Raw genomic sequence first — 17,330 nt, forward strand, 5'->3', positions numbered from 1 at the left:
GGATAAGTTTGATATAAAATAAACAAAGAAATATTTACCGTTACAACGGTGCCATCGGCAGCTTTCTTTTCACTTTGTATCGCTGTAATCGTGAACGTTTCTTTCAACAAGGCTTCTATGTTAATTTCCGATAGGTCTTTCACACGCAGAGGGGGACGCGGTTCAAATATTTTTGACAAATTTTTTGGTAATTCGCTATACACCGATTTAACAAATTGAAGGAAATACTGAATCTATAAAGGGAAAAGAAAAAAATGGTTAAAGCAATATTTTAGAGATATAAATAAATGCGTGGCTTTACATAAAAACGATTAGTTGATATTTGATAAATTTCAGGTTTGAATCTGACTTTTATCCTACATATACCTCAATTTGTAAGAAATTGAAAATTTAGAAAATTTGAGTAAAGAAGCACGAGAAATGCAATTAAGAACAATACATTGATACATATACATATACGTAAGAATAAATTATAAATGATAAAGTATTACTTACTTCTGGATTAAATGTCGGTTTATATTGCTTATGAAGATCAATTATAATACGTAAGCAAACGAGAACGTTTTCTTCATTGTCTGTCTCTAGCAATTTGAATATAAGAGTCAGAATTTGCCTGACATATGGACGCAAGTATTCATTGCTGGGTAATCTGTGTATCATTTCCAGAATTAATTTTCTAACTTGTTGAATATTATATTCTGATATGAAGTGTGGCTCTCCCTCTTGCAATATCTTCAGAAAGATTTTCATCATATGATCGAGAAATTGTGGATATTGCAATGAACACATAATAATCTGCAATTAATTTACACATTAGTAATTAATAATGTATAAATACATTATTAATTGCATTATACAATATAATTAAATATATGTTATTTTGTTTGAGAATAAAAGACTGTTATGTATTGCATTAATGATCGCATATAGACAGCATACCTCAAAATTTTCTGATAATTCTTGGGCTGCCTTTAGTTTCAACTCATCCTTTGAAACTGGGTCAGCCAGCATGGTCACATATGAACGATATGTGTTCATTTGTGTTAGTGGATCGGGTGCCATCTTGATCGTTATGAGAGATCCTTGGTAAGTACTATAAACAGTCCATTAGAAAATCTGAAAATTAAATATTCAATATATGCAGAGACATGCAAGAAATTTTGAATTAAAATTAAAGCATGTATAAATTGCTACGCAAAGTATTTCTCTTTTATATTTTTGTAGTTCAATTTTTAGACATTTGAGTAAAAATTGTTTTATACTATTTGTTAACAATACATACTTTACATTAACGAATTTATATTAATCAGATATTAAATACCTGACATGATAAATATTTATTGACGCAAAAGGAGGTAAACGAATATAAATATGCTGAGCTAAAGGAACATATATACATGTCTTAAATCAATGGTTCTCTACTCTATTGTGTAAACAAGCCTTAGCAACCACCTTGCTTTAAGTATATTTAAATCCTTTTTTCATTCGTATAACGCACATTTTAAGAATATGTTCTTTATAATTTGCGGACTTTTGCAGTAGTACAATACATGATAATATCAAGTAAGCCAGAATAAATGTAAGAATTCTATGATATAAAACACTTGAACGAAGATGTGCTACAAACTCCATGCAGTTCACGAGATACTATATTTTTATTGTATATGTATAAGACACTGGAAACGCATTGCAGGTTTCAGTCTGCTGAAATTGTTGCAAACGATAAGACGCAATCTCGATTGATTTAAAATTTTCAATATTTCGGAGATCAAGGCGCATTAAAAGACATGGACGAGACAACGATCGATTCGATCTTTTCAGGATCCTTGAAATCCTTACCACCTGTTAGTTCGAAAATTGTGCGGATATTTACAAGCTCAACCTTTACTGGTAAGCTATTAAGAGTTACAATAAGTGATGAGTAGAATAAAAAAGCAATAAAAAATATAATTTAACGTGAAGAGTTTGAAAGAAATTTCAAAGTAGTGTAAAGTAATATGTTGTAATATAAAATAGAAATGATTATATATTTATTCGATTATATTTCAGACACAACAATGGAAAGAAATACTTTAATGGCTCAATGCTATCCTAAACTTAAGGATTATTGTAGAGAAAAACACGGTTTAGAATTTCAGGTAGGACTTCCCTCTCGTAAGACAATAATATGGCACATCGATATAGATAGTTTAGCAAACTGATGTATATATATAAAATACGAGTTATATATTTTAGATAGAGAAATTGATTTTTTCGCGGTACCAGGTACCGATAATATATATGATTCAACTTCTTCTTTTCATGTTAATTCTTGATAGGAATCTCGAGCAACTTTGAAATTATGTAGATCACATATATCATACAATCAAGTAGATTTGAGTAATCGATAAAATCAGTTGTTGCAAATCGCTATCGCTGTGTCATATTTATCTATTAATTTTATGATATATTTTATATTTTATTAATAATTTTAATTTGGTAATAACGATACGAGCTAAATAAAATACTGCGTATTGTCATTAATAAAAGTCGAAATTTGTCTTACGTAATGATGGTTAAATCCCTCTTCGTAGGTGGTTGATATGAGATGGGGTGTTCGTGATGAAGCCACCGACGATCATATGACTACCGAGCTGTGTATGAGAGAAATAGAAAATTGTCAGAGACTGTCTATGGGACCCAATTTTGTTGTCAGTAAATTTGCTCTTTAATTTAAATGCTTAATTCTTCAAATCGTTCGTGGAAAGTTAATAACTTCAGAATTATATTCTTTAATCGAGTATCCAACTGTTTTTAAATTTTTAAATTAAAGCTATCAAGAGTATTTTAATATTTACAACAAACAAATATGTATAAATATTTTTTTGTACATAGGTATTTCTTGGACAGAAATATGGATATCGTCCTATACCAACATATGTTCTCAGTTCAGAATTAGAGATGTTGAGGACAGAATTGGAGGGTCAAGGAATGGACGTTAGTCTTTTGGATAAATGGTACAAGAAAGATAGCAATGCTGTACCGCCTACGAGTATATTACAGCCGATCTCGTCTATCCTTAAAAATTTTAACAATAAAGTAAATAATTTTCAACTACGTTTAATAATTTTATTTGTTCAGTGCAGTGTCTACCAATTAATTATTATACAATATTATTGTTTCTTTCTTGTAATTATATCTTGTTTGTGTATCTTTAAGAGAATACCCAAACTGCAACAAGAGGATCAAGCAATCTGGTGGGACACTATGTGCAAAATGCAAAAATTATTCAGAAAAGGCGCGCAATCCTTATTTAATAACGGAAAGTTCGATAAGGATACAATGCACAATTATTTCATGTCCGGTACGTAAGAAAAACTTACTAGATAACCCAACATAAAAAAATAGCACAATCTTAATATTAATACTAATAAAGTAAAAAAAAATACATTTTATGTCAGATAATTTTTCATACAATCTTTATAAAATATTAAATATATTATATATTAAAGTATAATATAAAAATCGTTCTCTATTAATAAAATTATTAAGCTTTAAGAAAGTCAAGATATTTTTTTGAAAGATATTAAAGTATCGCATTATATCACATATTTGCATTGAAATAAAATCTTAATAAGCATTAATCATGGAACAGTAACCGAGCGGGAAGTAATTAACGGCGTGCTGAACGTTAAAAATACGAAAAACCATTGCCTGGCGTACGTACGATACATAAATAACATTAATCTTCAAAATCTAAGGAAGGCAAGTCTATTTCTGGATATAGCTAACAGAAGTTTAGATAATGAAGCCTCAAAATTGTTGGCTGATCTCAGAGATGAGCGACTACCGAATAAAATCGAGAGCACGAATCTGCAGAGGTACCTCCTTCCTCCTTTCTCGAAAATATACGAGATAAGCAATTTCTATTACTTTAATGCAATGGTTTACGCAGGTACACAGTGGAATGGATAGGAAGAGAGGGTTTGGATCCTGAAACCCATAGCGAGTATCTTCAGCATTTTATCACTCACTTTTACAGAAACATAGTGAAACTCGTGGATCGTGCTATGAGAAAGGAAGACAATTCCGCGCAGGGACAAATAATAACTGAGATTTTGCAACATCTGCACGCCTGTAATAATTCCGTAAAGGTAGAAAGTTATTAAAATTTTTAATCTGACCAAAATATAACGTACAAAGTATTAAATTAATTTAAATGGTTCGATACTTTTGTGCTGCTCTTTTAAATAAAGTAACAATTTAACAGAAAAATTTAAAGAGAAAAAGATAAATTTTTCTTTTTGCATAAAGAGTGCTAAAAGCAATTTTTTAAAAATAGAAATTATGAATCAAAGGCAGATATGACAAGTAGATAGCTAATCTAATATTTACAAATACTATTATATTTAAGTGTTTTGTATATACTTATTTTCAAACAATAGCTACACTAAAAGCAAAAATCTTACTCATAATCAGATTAGCTGGCGTAATTCAAAAGTTTTTATCAATATTGCTAATTTTGATTCCTTATTTTTGCGGATTACTTTGTACACTTGTCGAATTCGCTATAGGTGTTTTATGGGCGCGAAAACACGTTGGTGAGGATAAAAAATTACATGCTAGGCGATAGCGATAAGCCGTTAGTGTTGTACGGAGAAGGAGGATGCGGTAAGACTTCTCTTCTGGCGAAAAGCGCGGGTTTAACTAGTAGTATCTGGCTAGTCGATAAAAAACCGATCAGCATAATTCGGTATCTCGGCACTACCCCGGACAGCAGTGCGCTTACACCCACCTTAATCTCAATCTGTCAACAAGTGAGTGTTACTTATACTCTCCACTTTGATAGGTGACAAAAAAAAAAAAACATTTTTATCGCTATTCCCAGATCTCGTACAATTATGGATTGTCGTTTGAAGAGATCCCGGACGACTTAGTGCCACTGACAGCCTACTTTAAATATCTGTTGACCTTAGCTAACGCACAACAGCCCATTTTGCTGTTTCTGGACAGTGTCGATCAGCTGACAGGAGTACAGGGCAATAAATTGGCGTGGTTGCCTTCGAGGCTACCACCAAACTGCAAGGTAAATGCAGATATACAGTTAAATGACAGTATGATAAAAGAAAGTAAATTAAAAGCTTATAAGAGAAGGCTTAGATTTCGGTCATATAGTTTCAATTTTGACTAAGGTATACGTATGTGTTTCAGATGATCTTGTCCTGCGCAGCGGAAGAATCGAATCCGGTGATTTCGAAAGATTATCAGTTACTGCGCAGGATGATAGACACCGAAGACAGCTTCATCGAGGTAACTGCTTTGGGCGAAGATCTGGCTATGGATGTGATAAGGTAAAAAAAATAATTATCAGTATTATTAGAATTGTTAAGAAAAGTATTTACTCCAAATTGATGGGGAAAAAAAAAACAGTATCCTTAACTTCCTGAGAATCTTTTTTCTGATTTGAAACATCTCATGTATTATTCTTGCAGAATGTGGATGAAAACGGCCAGGAGAGATCTGAATAACTATCAATGGCGTCTGGTCGCGAATGCAATATCAAAGTGTTCCCTGCCGATCTTTGTGAAACTCGTGTTTGCTGAGATCTGTCGATGGCGTAGTTACACGAAACCGGCGGACACGCATCTGGCGAGTACGGTGATGGATAGCATAATGATGCTGTTCGAGAGGATCGAGAAGCAGCACGGCAAAATCCTTGTCTTCCACGCCCTGGCCTATATCACGGCCGCTAAGTCTGGCTTGTCAGAGTCCGAGCTCGAGGATCTGATCTCCCTGGACGACAAGGTTCTCGATGACGTCTACCAATACCATTTGCCGCCAGTGAGACGCATCCCACCTCTGCTCTGGACCAGAATACGAAACGACCTGCCCAATTACCTGAGCGAAAGAGAAGCGGACGGTGTGAGCGTCATGAACTGGTATCACAGACAATTCAGGGACACAGCCAAAGAGCGATACTTTAAGAACATGAATATGGCAATGTATTTCCACTCAATGATAGCGGACTATTATCTGGGAATTTGGGGTGGCGGTAAACCAAAGCCTTTCAAGTACACCGAGATACAGAGACATCGGTAAATACATGGATTGTTACGATAAATAACGTCTTGAATTTAAGTAGATTAATGTCACAGTGTGGTAGAGGTAGCAGAGGTACAACTCTCATAAACAGAAATTTAGCTTTCTAAGATAATGAAATGTTAACATTTCATTTGATCTAAAAAGATACATCATATTAAAAAATTGACTTCGAAAGAATAATCGAAAAGCTAATTTTACTATTAAAGAAACATTGTATAATAAAGCAAAAAATAATAACTCACATATTACAATTTATAGATTTAATTTAACAGACAAGGAAGGTGTGGCGGACAGAAAAGTGCCGGAGCAACCATTGGCATTTTACTCGAAGGAGGGAACCATCTCAAGATACAATTTACGAAAGGTACTACGAAAAATGCCATAATAAAGACAAGAGCTAAAGATATTTACTCTTTGTTTCACGATCAAAGTTTGGCGAATTACCATTTCATCTGGTAAGAGCGCGGCGCTTTAAGGATCTCTTCGAAAACGTTTTATTCAATTACGAGTGGTTGCACGCTAAGCTAAGCTCTTGCCCTTTGCAAGCAGTGCTTTCTGATTTCGAAGACGCGTGCAGCTTCATTGACAATCAAAGTTTAGTCAGGTAAGACAAGAAAGAGACCAGATTCTTTCTCGAACAATATAAATGTTCAATAATATTTCAATTTGCTAGATGTTTTAACTTTTAGACGTTAAGATTTTTTTAGATATTTCAATTCTTTCAAATATTTTGTAGATGACTCATGGATACATTCTGTTGTTTTTAATAATCTACAATATCTTTCCAGAGAACTCATGTTAGTCGCTGATGCTCTGAGACTAGGTGGTGCGATCCTGGGAAACCATCCTAATATGCTCGCACCGCAATTGATCGGTCGATTGTTGCCGGAAATCGGTGCAAATGTTAATGTGAGAATGCTGCTCCGCGCATGCGATCAAGACGGTGTCAAGGATTGCGCTTTGCTTCCTCTTTATCACTGTCTGCACACACCTGGTGGACCATTGAAAGTAATCCATTAATTTATTTACACAAAAATTTATTAAATTTAATACTTTTAGTCTTTGGAAGCTCTGAAATTATTGTTTCATCGAATAAATTGCATAAAAACTACATTACATACAATGTATCAAAAGTAAAGTTGAAAAATATTTCTCAAAAATCTCTTATCTACGCGAAGCTATATAATTTATTTAGTAGGGGGACATCTTTAAATCACGAAATTTTCTAGTACTCGTTGGAAGGCCATCAATTCGCGGTATTTGGATTTTGCTTAACGTCGGATTATCGCTACATAGTATCGATATCCAATAAATTTATCACCTGGGATCTGAGTACCAGTGACATGACCAGAGATGTCAGTCCCGGTGTGAAAGGTATAATGCAACAATTGGTCTTGAGCCCGGACAACAGATATGCTGCAGCTTTTACAACCAACTATCAGGTACAAGTTGTTTCAATTAATTCTATAATAAGAAAGTATTTAGATTGTCAAGAAACTAAAATAATAGTTTCTTTAACAAAATAAATTTTGTTCTTTAACTTTTACTTTCAAAACTTAATTCATGAAAAATAATGTAGAGGCTCTCGATGTGCCGACATTTTCACTGAAGAAAGATAAGCCTTGAATTAGATAAAGAATACTTCACGACGTATGTTTTTCCGTAGAGTGTCGTTTTGAACACTCTGACAAGCGAATTCGTCGTCATCAACAATCCTTTACCGAACGAGGACGCAGTGTGCGGCGTATATCTGATGAATCAGTACGCCTTTATCTATGGGAAGCTGGGCTGGTGCAGATTCGATCTGCGAGGAAATCTGCTCGACACCCACACCAATCCTGAAGATTCCAATAAGTGGCCGATTTTGTGTAAGAACTAGATCATCCATATTCTTTATGAATAATGTCTATACCGTATGATTTTCTATTCTGTTCTTACAGATGTAGAGTACACAAACCTGGATCTTTACAGAATCATATTCTGGTCGGGGAGTCTCGACGACACGCGTATGCTTTTACATACTTATAGGAAGAAGATATCATTGGATCCATTCGAGTTTCACAGGTAGGAAATTGATAAAACTGTTATTAAGAGCTGTGTTGAGAGACAATAAGACTGTTGTAAATTTTTTTCAGTGCTTTGATCATGACCAAGGACAAGAATACCTTGTATGCATGTACAAACAAGGACGATTATAGAATCACGAAATACATAAGCGACGAGACCTCATCTTACTGGGAAAAAGTTTTCGACATGCCGCGGGCGTACAACGACAATGTGGAATATCTGTTACAGCTGAAGTTAGACAGGGAGGAGGAAATGCTGTTAGCGACGACCGGGAACGGATTCATTGTATGGTTTCTGGAAAGTAAAAGCGACGCGCACGTTTTGATGTTACCAAACGGAGTCAGGAACATTAGTACGCGAATGATGTGTTCGAACTCTATCATGGTCAGCGGCACCAAGAATTACGCTGTCGCCGGTGTAAGGTATGAGATTGCACCTTTCTTCTTTGCAATGAAAATAGAATGATCTTCAGAAGGGATGCCTGTGGCATTGTATAAACGCAGCTGACATGTAGTAACATTGCATTCTTGTAGAGGGAGTTTCTTCAGTGTTTTTCAGAAAGGAATATTGCTCTTACTGAATAAATGTTACGTTATACATTCTATAAATTATGAAACAAGGAGACGTACGAGTTTAAATCGTCTTGTTTAGAAAAAATCTGTACGTTTGGTCGCTGGAGACGTCCGATTTGGTAAAAATACTGGATGCACACTTCGCGAGGATCATTCAACTGGAAGCATTGACGATTGGGAATTGGAATAGCGTTGTAACGTCGAGTATCGACAGAAGCGTTAAAGTGTGGAACATCAACAATATTTTTGAGCAAGTTCACGTCATCGATCGGCACGAGCTGCAGATAGACATGTTAAGGTAATCCTGTAAAAAAAAAAGAAGAAACAAATTGCGTGTGGCTCACTCTGTATATTGTAAAACAGTTTGGCCGAGGAGGGTAACTTGGCCATTACGGTTACCAGAGACTGCGTGGGTGTTTGGGATTTGCTGACGGGTAGATTAATATCAAAGCTAGCAGACAGTCCGCTAGGAGCGATTGTCACACACGCTTGCATCACGCAGGACAGTAGGTAAGTTAATTTCGTCCAATTTAATTTTACCATATTGTGATTGTATATATATATTTTTTTTATTAAGACTCAAAGTATACATATAACGGAGTTTAATTAAAAAAAACAAGTACTTGGAACAAAATTGCTAGAGCATTTCTCATTTTAAGATACATCGTGTCGACAGAATCAGGCAATGTTCTCATTTGGAACAGAATTACGGAGCAAGTGTTGTTCAAGGAGGAGCAAAAGAACGTCAGGCAACTGACACTGATAGAGAACTCGACGAAGTTCATAGCCGTTTCGAGGCCCAACAATCCTGCGGGAGTGGAAAACGTACGGACTACGGCAACGCTCGTCATGAGAAGTATTCCTGGTAGGGAAATTCTTGATGATTTCGTATCGCGGATGAGACATTAATACAAACACACATTTTATATTAGATGGCAGAACAATATTTTCTCTGGAGTATTCTGTAAGAAGTAACACCAGTACACCCTTCCGACAAGTAGTGATGACATCGGACGACGCTTTTCTGGCGGTGCCAGCGGCCGAAAAGGGCAACAGAGACTGCGTTACAATTTATAGTGCAAAAACAGGAGCACTGATCAGCAAAATACCTATCAAGCTACCTGGATTTAAGGTAACGAGCTTGTTTATGTATAAATCGATTATCACGGCGAGACAATTTTTAAGAATAATTTAAATGGATCTTAATTTTCAATGTAGAGTTAAAGTGAAGTAAAGTGACGTTGCTAGAAAAATTTATGTCAACAGGATATTATATGCATTACACCGATGCCTAACAAACCGCAATGGATAGGTGTCATTGGTTCTGATAAAGGTACAATTCTTGACATTAATAAGAAGAAGATTATACGCACAATTCCAAAATGGAGCGGAAACATCAGCAAGGATGGCAAATACACCTTGTACGCGCCTAGCAGGTGAGAAAAAATGTTTCAATGCTATTCAAACATTTTGTTACATATGTATTACAAAGCGACTAAATATATTTGATTAGAGGTGGCCTCGAACTCATAGAATTAAAGAAAGGTACGAGCGTGAAAACTTATATACCAAAAGTGGCCGAGGGCGTGTTCACCGTCATATCGATGTTCAATCGTACGGATGAGTACGTGCTATACTATCATAGTGGCCGAAAAACCATCAGAGTTTTCAGGCAAGTATACATTCAAGCTCAAGACTCTACGATCACTAGAGAAATATTAGGAATATAAATTGAAATCTGAGTATCAGAGTTTTCTCAATAAAAATTAAATATAATGCACAATGGATACAAATATATTGAAGAAAAAATATTGTTATTAAATAAATGTATTTATTTTAGTTATGCTCTCCTTATATTGATTTGTATCAATCTTAAATATGTTACTTAATAATAATAATAAAAAAAAAAAAAAAAAAAAAAACAGTGTAAGATGTAAGACACAACAAAACTGATTAAAATTTTTTTTCTTTCTATATATAATTGCTATTCTTAATATCTAACATTTTGCCTTTGCGCGCAGGGCTTAATAAGGCTAATTAATCTGTAAAATCACAAGAAGTTACTTTGAGATTTCATTCAAATCATATTTGTGCCTACATACTGACTCGGTATGTTTAGGATACATTATATATATGCGTATGATATTTCAGATCTTCGGACTGTGAGATAATAGCCAATTACAGAGTGCAGGCTGAGTTGAGTGCCATCGATAGCACGTACGATGGCAAAAGCATCGTTCTGGGAACGGTCGACGGCTGCGTGTCGGTATTGGCGATTGCCGACCCTAAGAAAACTGAGATGAGGGAATATCTTGCAAATGTGCCATCTCGCGACGAACAGGTAAGAAGAAAAAACTTAGTAAGGTATATTCATATTTGAGACTTTAGGTAAAAGAATAAAATTGAATTAAATGCTTATTAAATGAATCTATACATTTACTAGTAAGTACACACAAGAGCATTTTAAGCCAGTATTGGATTATGCATTGGAGATTGAAGCTTATGAATTAGAGATTAGAATTTAATCAATTATGGAACAAAAAGGAATATAAAATTACAATTTAATCAATTTAATTAATCTATTAACTAAGTGATCAATTTCCAATTTAATTTTAATCTGTTTTGCTCTGTAATTAGTTAAATCCTAATCTCTAATTCATAAGTTCAATTTTCAAAAAATAGTCTGATATAGATTTTGATAACACCATTTGATAAATTCTTCGCGAATTGGACATCCACAAAGTTGCTATTAATTGAATCGTATACCTATTTATTTAACTGAAATAAAAGAATAAAAGTTCTGCTATGTGATGATCGAACATTCGTTAGAATAAAAAATTTTTCAGAAATGAACGAAGTAAAGAACGAACAAGAATATTCCTACATCATTTAATAAAATGATTTTTATTCATTGCAACGTGGTAAATCAGAGTGGCACTTTAAATTGCTCAGTATGCATCAAACTAAAAAAACAAGTGCCTACGTTTATTAGCAAAAGTATCAATTGTATTCTCAATGTCAATTTCCAAGTGCTGTTAAAACAAGCAATTGGGGAGACAGATTTGTCACTTTTCAGCGATTCAAAGTTTGTAATTTAAACAGTTTCGACCATCACTTTTCTATTTTATATACAACAGTTGTTGGAATAATTTTGCGACAAAAGTCATCACGTGATACTTTACCTTTCTGTCACTGAAACTGCCGATTCAAGTGGCACGTAAAGTTACACCTTAACGCTTTCACTCATAACGTCGTCACACATATAAACTTGTAAACAATGTACAATTTTCAATTTCACATTTATAATTAATTGTGAACTCAAATTCTTGTTGAAACGCGTGTGGCGAGGACTCGTGTTTACATGCGTGCCTAGGTTAGAACAAGGTTAGGTTAGGTTTATTATCGCTGCAAAAATACGCGTCCAAAGGGCGAAAGGGATGAATACGGTTTGAGAAAAACGTCAAGACTTACGCGAGGTGTTGTCTCTCGTTGTCGGATACTCGCGATCGTCACCGGTGGCCGGTGACGGAATGATCGCGGACCTCGCCGGGGACGGCGCCGTCGACCTTGCTGTTTCGCCTCACTCGCCGCGTCCTTCTTGCGATCTGCAAGAAATCACAACACTCACAACGGCTGTATCATCGCATTTTGTTCCTTCTTGCGCCGAGCAATCCCTTGGTGTGTTGCGTATACACGTGTGGGCACGTGTCCTTGCAAGTTACCTCGTCGTAGTGAAGTCACGGCATCGCCGTCGACCGGGGATCTCTTCCTCTTTCTCGTTAGCGCGAAGACCCGCCTCCTCTGATGAACAACGATTCGGCGACAGGAATATGACAATCTTGAATCATTTGATCACGTAACAACTGGACCGTGCGCGAAATGTAGACAAATCTCGCGCAATCTCGCGTACTCGGCGTGCTTTCGCGCGAGGTTTACACCCCTCGTGGAAAGAGAGCGCAGCGCAGCAAGGGCGGCGCTTGCGCGAACCGTAGTCAATTGTGATTGGTCACAAGTAGTATGGTTTAAGACGTTAATACGGCTCTCGGATTGGTCGATGACATCTTAAGGCTATCACGCACGCGCGACCAAGACCGCGAAAATTAAAAGATGTCTCCGTTTCCACTGTATTTTCAGTTACATACATAAATTTTCTGTTTTAGTGGAAGAAGAAAACCGAGAAGCATCGAGCCGCAATTAAGTTCAAGGCAGCTGCCCGAATAGCTCGCGTGACGCACGACCTATCCGCGAGTGTAAAACCGACGGGAAGCGAAACGATCGAGGAGACGGAGTGAATTCCGAGCACCGCGCGGTGCATCCTGAAGCGCCTGTATCAGACTTATGGATTGAAGATTAAAGATCACGAATTGAAGATTAGAATTCGACCAGTTAGATAAAATCTTAATTCGTTTTACATCGAGATTGTTTGAATTCTAATCTCCAATTTATAATTCTCAATTTCCAACATGTAGTTTGATATAGAGTCAATCTTACCGGCGATTAACTTAAACAAACTTGGCAAATTAAATTTATGAATTATCAATTGATGAAAACTTAAAACTAATCATATTATTTTTTCTTTCCATTTTTTGAGAATTATAATTTATATAAAACATATTTTTAATTAATAATACGTAAGTAATGTTTAATTAAAATAATTAAAAGATTAGATTAGGAATGATCAGTTTTAAGTTAAGCAATTGATAATTCATAAATCAGACTTTTTTTTTTAAAGTTAATCGGAGTTGGTAAAACCGACCCACAGGCTTGAAATTAGTTATCTATAGTCGCACTTCATAGTTGCGCTTTCCTACCCAGAAAGCTATTATTTGGTGTCACTTTAATATCAAAATAATGCTTTTGACGTCAAAATAATGACATCAACTTGCTATCTGGTTAAAAAGGGCAAAAAAAAATTCGTTAACATTAAGATTAACAATCGCGATCGGTCGATCGTTTGCTTACTGGCTCGTTAAGGAAGAGGCAGCTGCGAGCGGTGCAGAGAGAGAGCCCACGGCTACAGAATTTATATTACATTTATTTATGTCTTTTCCTTCGTGTAATTCTTACAATCTCCCACACCTGCTTTCTCACTCTCACTGTCTTTCCATTCGAATGATAAACCGGTACGGGACGAGCTCGATCTCTCGTCTCCTGTGGACGATTGCCGTCCCTCGCGGATAAACGTCTCTCGCGAGGACCGAGAGCTCCGATTTTCCTAAAATTACACTCTCGGCAGCGCTCGGTCCCGCACGTTGGTATCATCGAGACATCCCTCTCGAAGGCGTCCCGTGCATACGCGACGACAGTCGCGGATATTAGCGATTTCTTTCCTGACACGAAAGAATCGCTATCGTATCGCCGGGAATAACGCGGAATCGCTCGTGACGAGCGAACTCCGAAACGGGAATGGGATCGTCGTTGATCGTATGCGCGTTTCGCCTCGACGAAACTAGGATGAGACACAAATCGCCGAAGCATGGAGATTCGCCTTCGTCAATTCGTCTCGACAATAGAATCGCGGTTTACAATATTACATTTTTTTCATTCAGTGGAACGCAGAGTTGCGGGATGGTCCTCTTATCGCGATAACATATCGTCATACTACGTCGATACCACGGATGATAAATCGATTCATTGTCGAGATGAATTGCACATATCAAGATTGTCCACGATGCGCTCCGGATATTCGACGACTGTAGGTTTTTATCTTACTTTCGCGCGACGCGTTTGCTTTCAGATTTTGAAAGTTGTTTCTATTCTGAAAGCTCGGACCGCTTCATACGGGTTTGAATCATGTACAGCGTGTCTCGTGGACGTGAGAACTCTCCTTTAGAAAGTAGAATCGTTCTCGAATTGAACGCTAAGATTGATGTTTGTTGATGACCGATGAACCGACCTCGGACTAAACTATAGCACACACTCCGCGGCGCCATTGATATACATCGCGTACGAATGTAGTGCCGATAATGTGACGGATACGTTTAATAGTTTGAATTAGTCGGCCCTGTTCGCTTTTCCGTAGTTTGTTTTTGTTTTAGGCTGGTGACTAATAATTTTATGAATTGTACGTCTGACTGTATTTATAAAATGCACATGCGATACTGTTAACAATACTCGGATTAAAGTCGATGTGAAATTTCCGTGTCGAATCAGCGTTCCTCTTTCAACTTTTTTTTTCCATTCGAACAAATGACTGGAGCTTGTTCGAAGATGCCGATTTATCCGCGATATAGGCTTATCTAAATTATTTTGCATTTGGGCTATTTTTCTTCTTCAGTTCCTGTTGATTCCTCCTTATTTCTCGTCAAACAGTTGGGACTTCTTCAAAAATATGCTAGCGATCTTGATGTGATGTAGTGCCTTGTTGGACTTTTATTGCAGTTCACTGTCCTTCTGTGTTTGTTGTTGTTGATCCTGTTGTTGCTGCGCTTGTAATGTATCCTTAATGTGTTTTTCAACCTGCGGGAGATAACATGTACATGCAAATAAAACTATGTAACTGCAATAGTGATGAATTAAAAGTGATCTTACAACTCTTGTTCAATATGTTGTTTTATATATATTTATGTATTTTTTATATTTTTATATTACATTAAGGAAATTGAGAAAATAAAATGCTAATTTAAATGCTTCAATTTCTCAATTGAAAGATTATATTTAAAAAGTTTAACTTTATTTTGTCTTTGAACAAATGTTTTAAATTTGTGTTCTATTGTCGAAATATTTATCATTGGGAAACAACTTTAGAGTAACTAATATGTTAAAAGACATGTGTCGCATACAAGATTGTCTATTTAAAATATTTCACAAATACGTACCACTTTTTTTACATGTTTATATGCACCAGAATCTGTGTTTTCACAATGAACATTAGCCACTTTGTACGGCGGAAAAATAGTGACATTATTAAATACAACAATATTAGATCCCTTCCATGTAATATCTTGAATAGTCTTCGATATAGCGATAAAGAGCTTCTGTCCTTCTGGAGATACTCCGGCCTGCAGAGCCATTACCAGTCTCCTTTTCTCATCAATCTGATTACGGACTCTTGTGTTTAGCCTTTGTAAATTAAGGCTCTGTGGTGGTTCACTCGTAGTAGGACTAACTTCTCGTGTCACTTGAACGTTGGACACAAGGGATAAATTTACTATATGTATATCATTTAATGAGGGTCTCCCACTCGACGATGGAGATTCTAGGTTATTGCTAAGGAAAATCATTCTTTCAAAGGAATAAAATTGAATGGTAACATTTGTAGTTAGAGCTCGGGAAACTATAAATTTTGGCAACTGGTTTACACGTTTAAAACAATAGCAAAATTTTAAAATTCTAGAATATTGGAGAACATTCTAGAATATTTAATCCCATAAATGTAGTCATAACTTCTATAACAAAGTCATAGTACAGATTACTCGACACAAGTTTGCAAATTCTCTGTTTACCGATGGAAAGATGCTCCCGTATACATTAAGATCGTTCAGAATCAACAGTGATTTATGTTATATCGCTGATGCAATCGTATATCGCTCGAGACAGATAACCAGTGCCAAGAGGCGTGCTCGAGACGTCGGCGACGAGTACCTGCTCTCTCGAGATCGAAGTCGAGTCACTCGGGACGCCGCGGGTACCACATCATCGAAATGCGGTCGACAACAAAACGTGCATGTTTGGGGGGGGAGGGAGAGAGGAAAGGCAGACAGGTAGAGAGATCAGCATGGTTGACGATGGAAGGACGAAACTAACCTGAGCCGCGCGACCGAGTTGCCACGTTCGTTCCCGAGCGAGTCGCGAGACGCGTGGACGGCGAGCGCGTGGCCCGAGCCCGCGATGCCGGGTAGTCGCGGGGGGAATCCCGTGTCGACACGCGGCGCGAGTTGCTCCGTCACCACGACGCCCGCTATTTACACTGCGTCCCCGCGCGGGCAGGCGGCGGAAGCGCACGCGGGACTCCGTCGCCGCCGTCGCCAACGACGTTTCGCGATAAAAGGATACTTAGTATCAGCATTTTGGTCTGTGGATCGAACGCCAACACCTCACCCTCTATCTCCTTCTCATGGCAGGTTTTACAGAGCACCGTGCTGCCGATGCTAAACCACTCGCTGGCTCCGGCCATTTTCACTGCCGACGGCCTCTCGCGAACGCGACGCGCCGTCCCTCTCGCGGCTGCGGACCGTCGTACTACGGGGGCGCGACGGGGGTGGTGGCGCGCTTAATCGCTACCGTGCGCCATCTCGCGATCACCGTCCGAATAATGGTTGACTTGAGCGACTTGAGTAACGGGGTAACTCCCGTTGCCCTCGAGAGATGACGCAACCATGGCCGTTTCGCGGCCCGACGTTAAATTTTAGTTTACCATGTCTCCGAGAGATTCAGCTTCAGTGCAGGATTGCGCCGTCAATGTTAAGGTAAGATTATGTCTGCATGGATTATTTACGTGTTGTTCATATTATGCTTATAGAATTTTTTTCATATAAATAATACAGATGATGTAATTTATTATGAATTGATAGTAACGTAGAGAAAAAAGTTAAAAGCATAATTGAGTTAAAAGATTGTTGTTGATATATTTGAGTTTGGTTTTTAATATTAAAAATAAAAAAAAAGTGG

General features: G+C 37.1%; 3 protein-coding genes across 7 annotated transcripts in view; 1 reads left to right on the forward strand and 2 right to left on the reverse strand.

The window, feature by feature from the left end:
• Window positions 1-12,325, reverse strand: part of LOC105197484 (transformation/transcription domain-associated protein) — a 27,078-nt gene extending 14,753 nt beyond the window's left edge. Inside the window, exons 1-6 of one of the 5 annotated variants that reach the window (XM_039457553.1) lie at window positions 12,192-12,325; window positions 11,903-12,089; window positions 2,546-2,633; window positions 940-1,116; window positions 496-795; window positions 39-233 (exon numbers count right to left, since the gene is read on the reverse strand). In XM_039457553.1, the coding sequence (XP_039313487.1) occupies window positions 39-233; window positions 496-795; window positions 940-1,062 (618 nt within the window). In that variant the 5' untranslated portion in view covers window positions 1,063-1,116; window positions 2,546-2,633; window positions 11,903-12,089; window positions 12,192-12,325. Of the gene's footprint in view, window positions 1-38; window positions 234-495; window positions 796-939; window positions 1,117-2,545; window positions 2,634-8,777; window positions 8,867-11,902; window positions 12,090-12,191 lie in introns of those variants that run through there. The other 4 variants (XM_026131066.2, XM_039457559.1, XM_039457562.1 and 1 more) reach the window with 4 other exon arrangements.
• LOC105197483 (NACHT and WD repeat domain-containing protein 2) lies at window positions 1,700-13,767 on the forward strand. The gene is made up of 26 exons (XM_026131067.2): window positions 1,700-1,890; window positions 2,050-2,138; window positions 2,574-2,690; window positions 2,875-3,078; window positions 3,199-3,343; window positions 3,635-3,860; window positions 3,935-4,133; window positions 4,554-4,796; window positions 4,868-5,065; window positions 5,191-5,330; window positions 5,472-6,074; window positions 6,340-6,445; window positions 6,513-6,685; window positions 6,870-7,089; window positions 7,311-7,523; window positions 7,748-7,949; window positions 8,022-8,145; window positions 8,217-8,570; window positions 8,800-9,018; window positions 9,084-9,230; window positions 9,380-9,585; window positions 9,653-9,852; window positions 9,987-10,156; window positions 10,234-10,392; window positions 10,872-11,061; window positions 12,881-13,767. The coding sequence occupies exons 1-26, from the start codon at window positions 1,788-1,790 to the stop codon at window positions 13,010-13,012; spliced, it is 5,082 nt and encodes a 1,693-aa protein (XP_025986852.2). The 5' UTR covers window positions 1,700-1,787; the 3' UTR covers window positions 13,013-13,767.
• On the reverse strand, window positions 13,740-16,918 carry LOC105197485 (protein LSM12 homolog A). Its single transcript, XM_011163872.3, has 3 exons — window positions 16,716-16,918; window positions 15,539-15,918; window positions 13,740-15,179 (listed from the first exon to the last, which is right to left on the reverse strand). The coding sequence occupies exons 1-3, from the start codon at window positions 16,834-16,836 to the stop codon at window positions 15,093-15,095; spliced, it is 588 nt and encodes a 195-aa protein (XP_011162174.1). The 5' UTR covers window positions 16,837-16,918; the 3' UTR covers window positions 13,740-15,092.
• Window positions 16,919-17,330: the final 412 nt, after the last annotated feature.

This window comes from Solenopsis invicta, chromosome 2, assembly GCF_016802725.1.
Source record: "Solenopsis invicta isolate M01_SB chromosome 2, UNIL_Sinv_3.0, whole genome shotgun sequence".
Classification (NCBI taxonomy): Eukaryota; Metazoa; Arthropoda; class Insecta; order Hymenoptera; family Formicidae; genus Solenopsis; species Solenopsis invicta.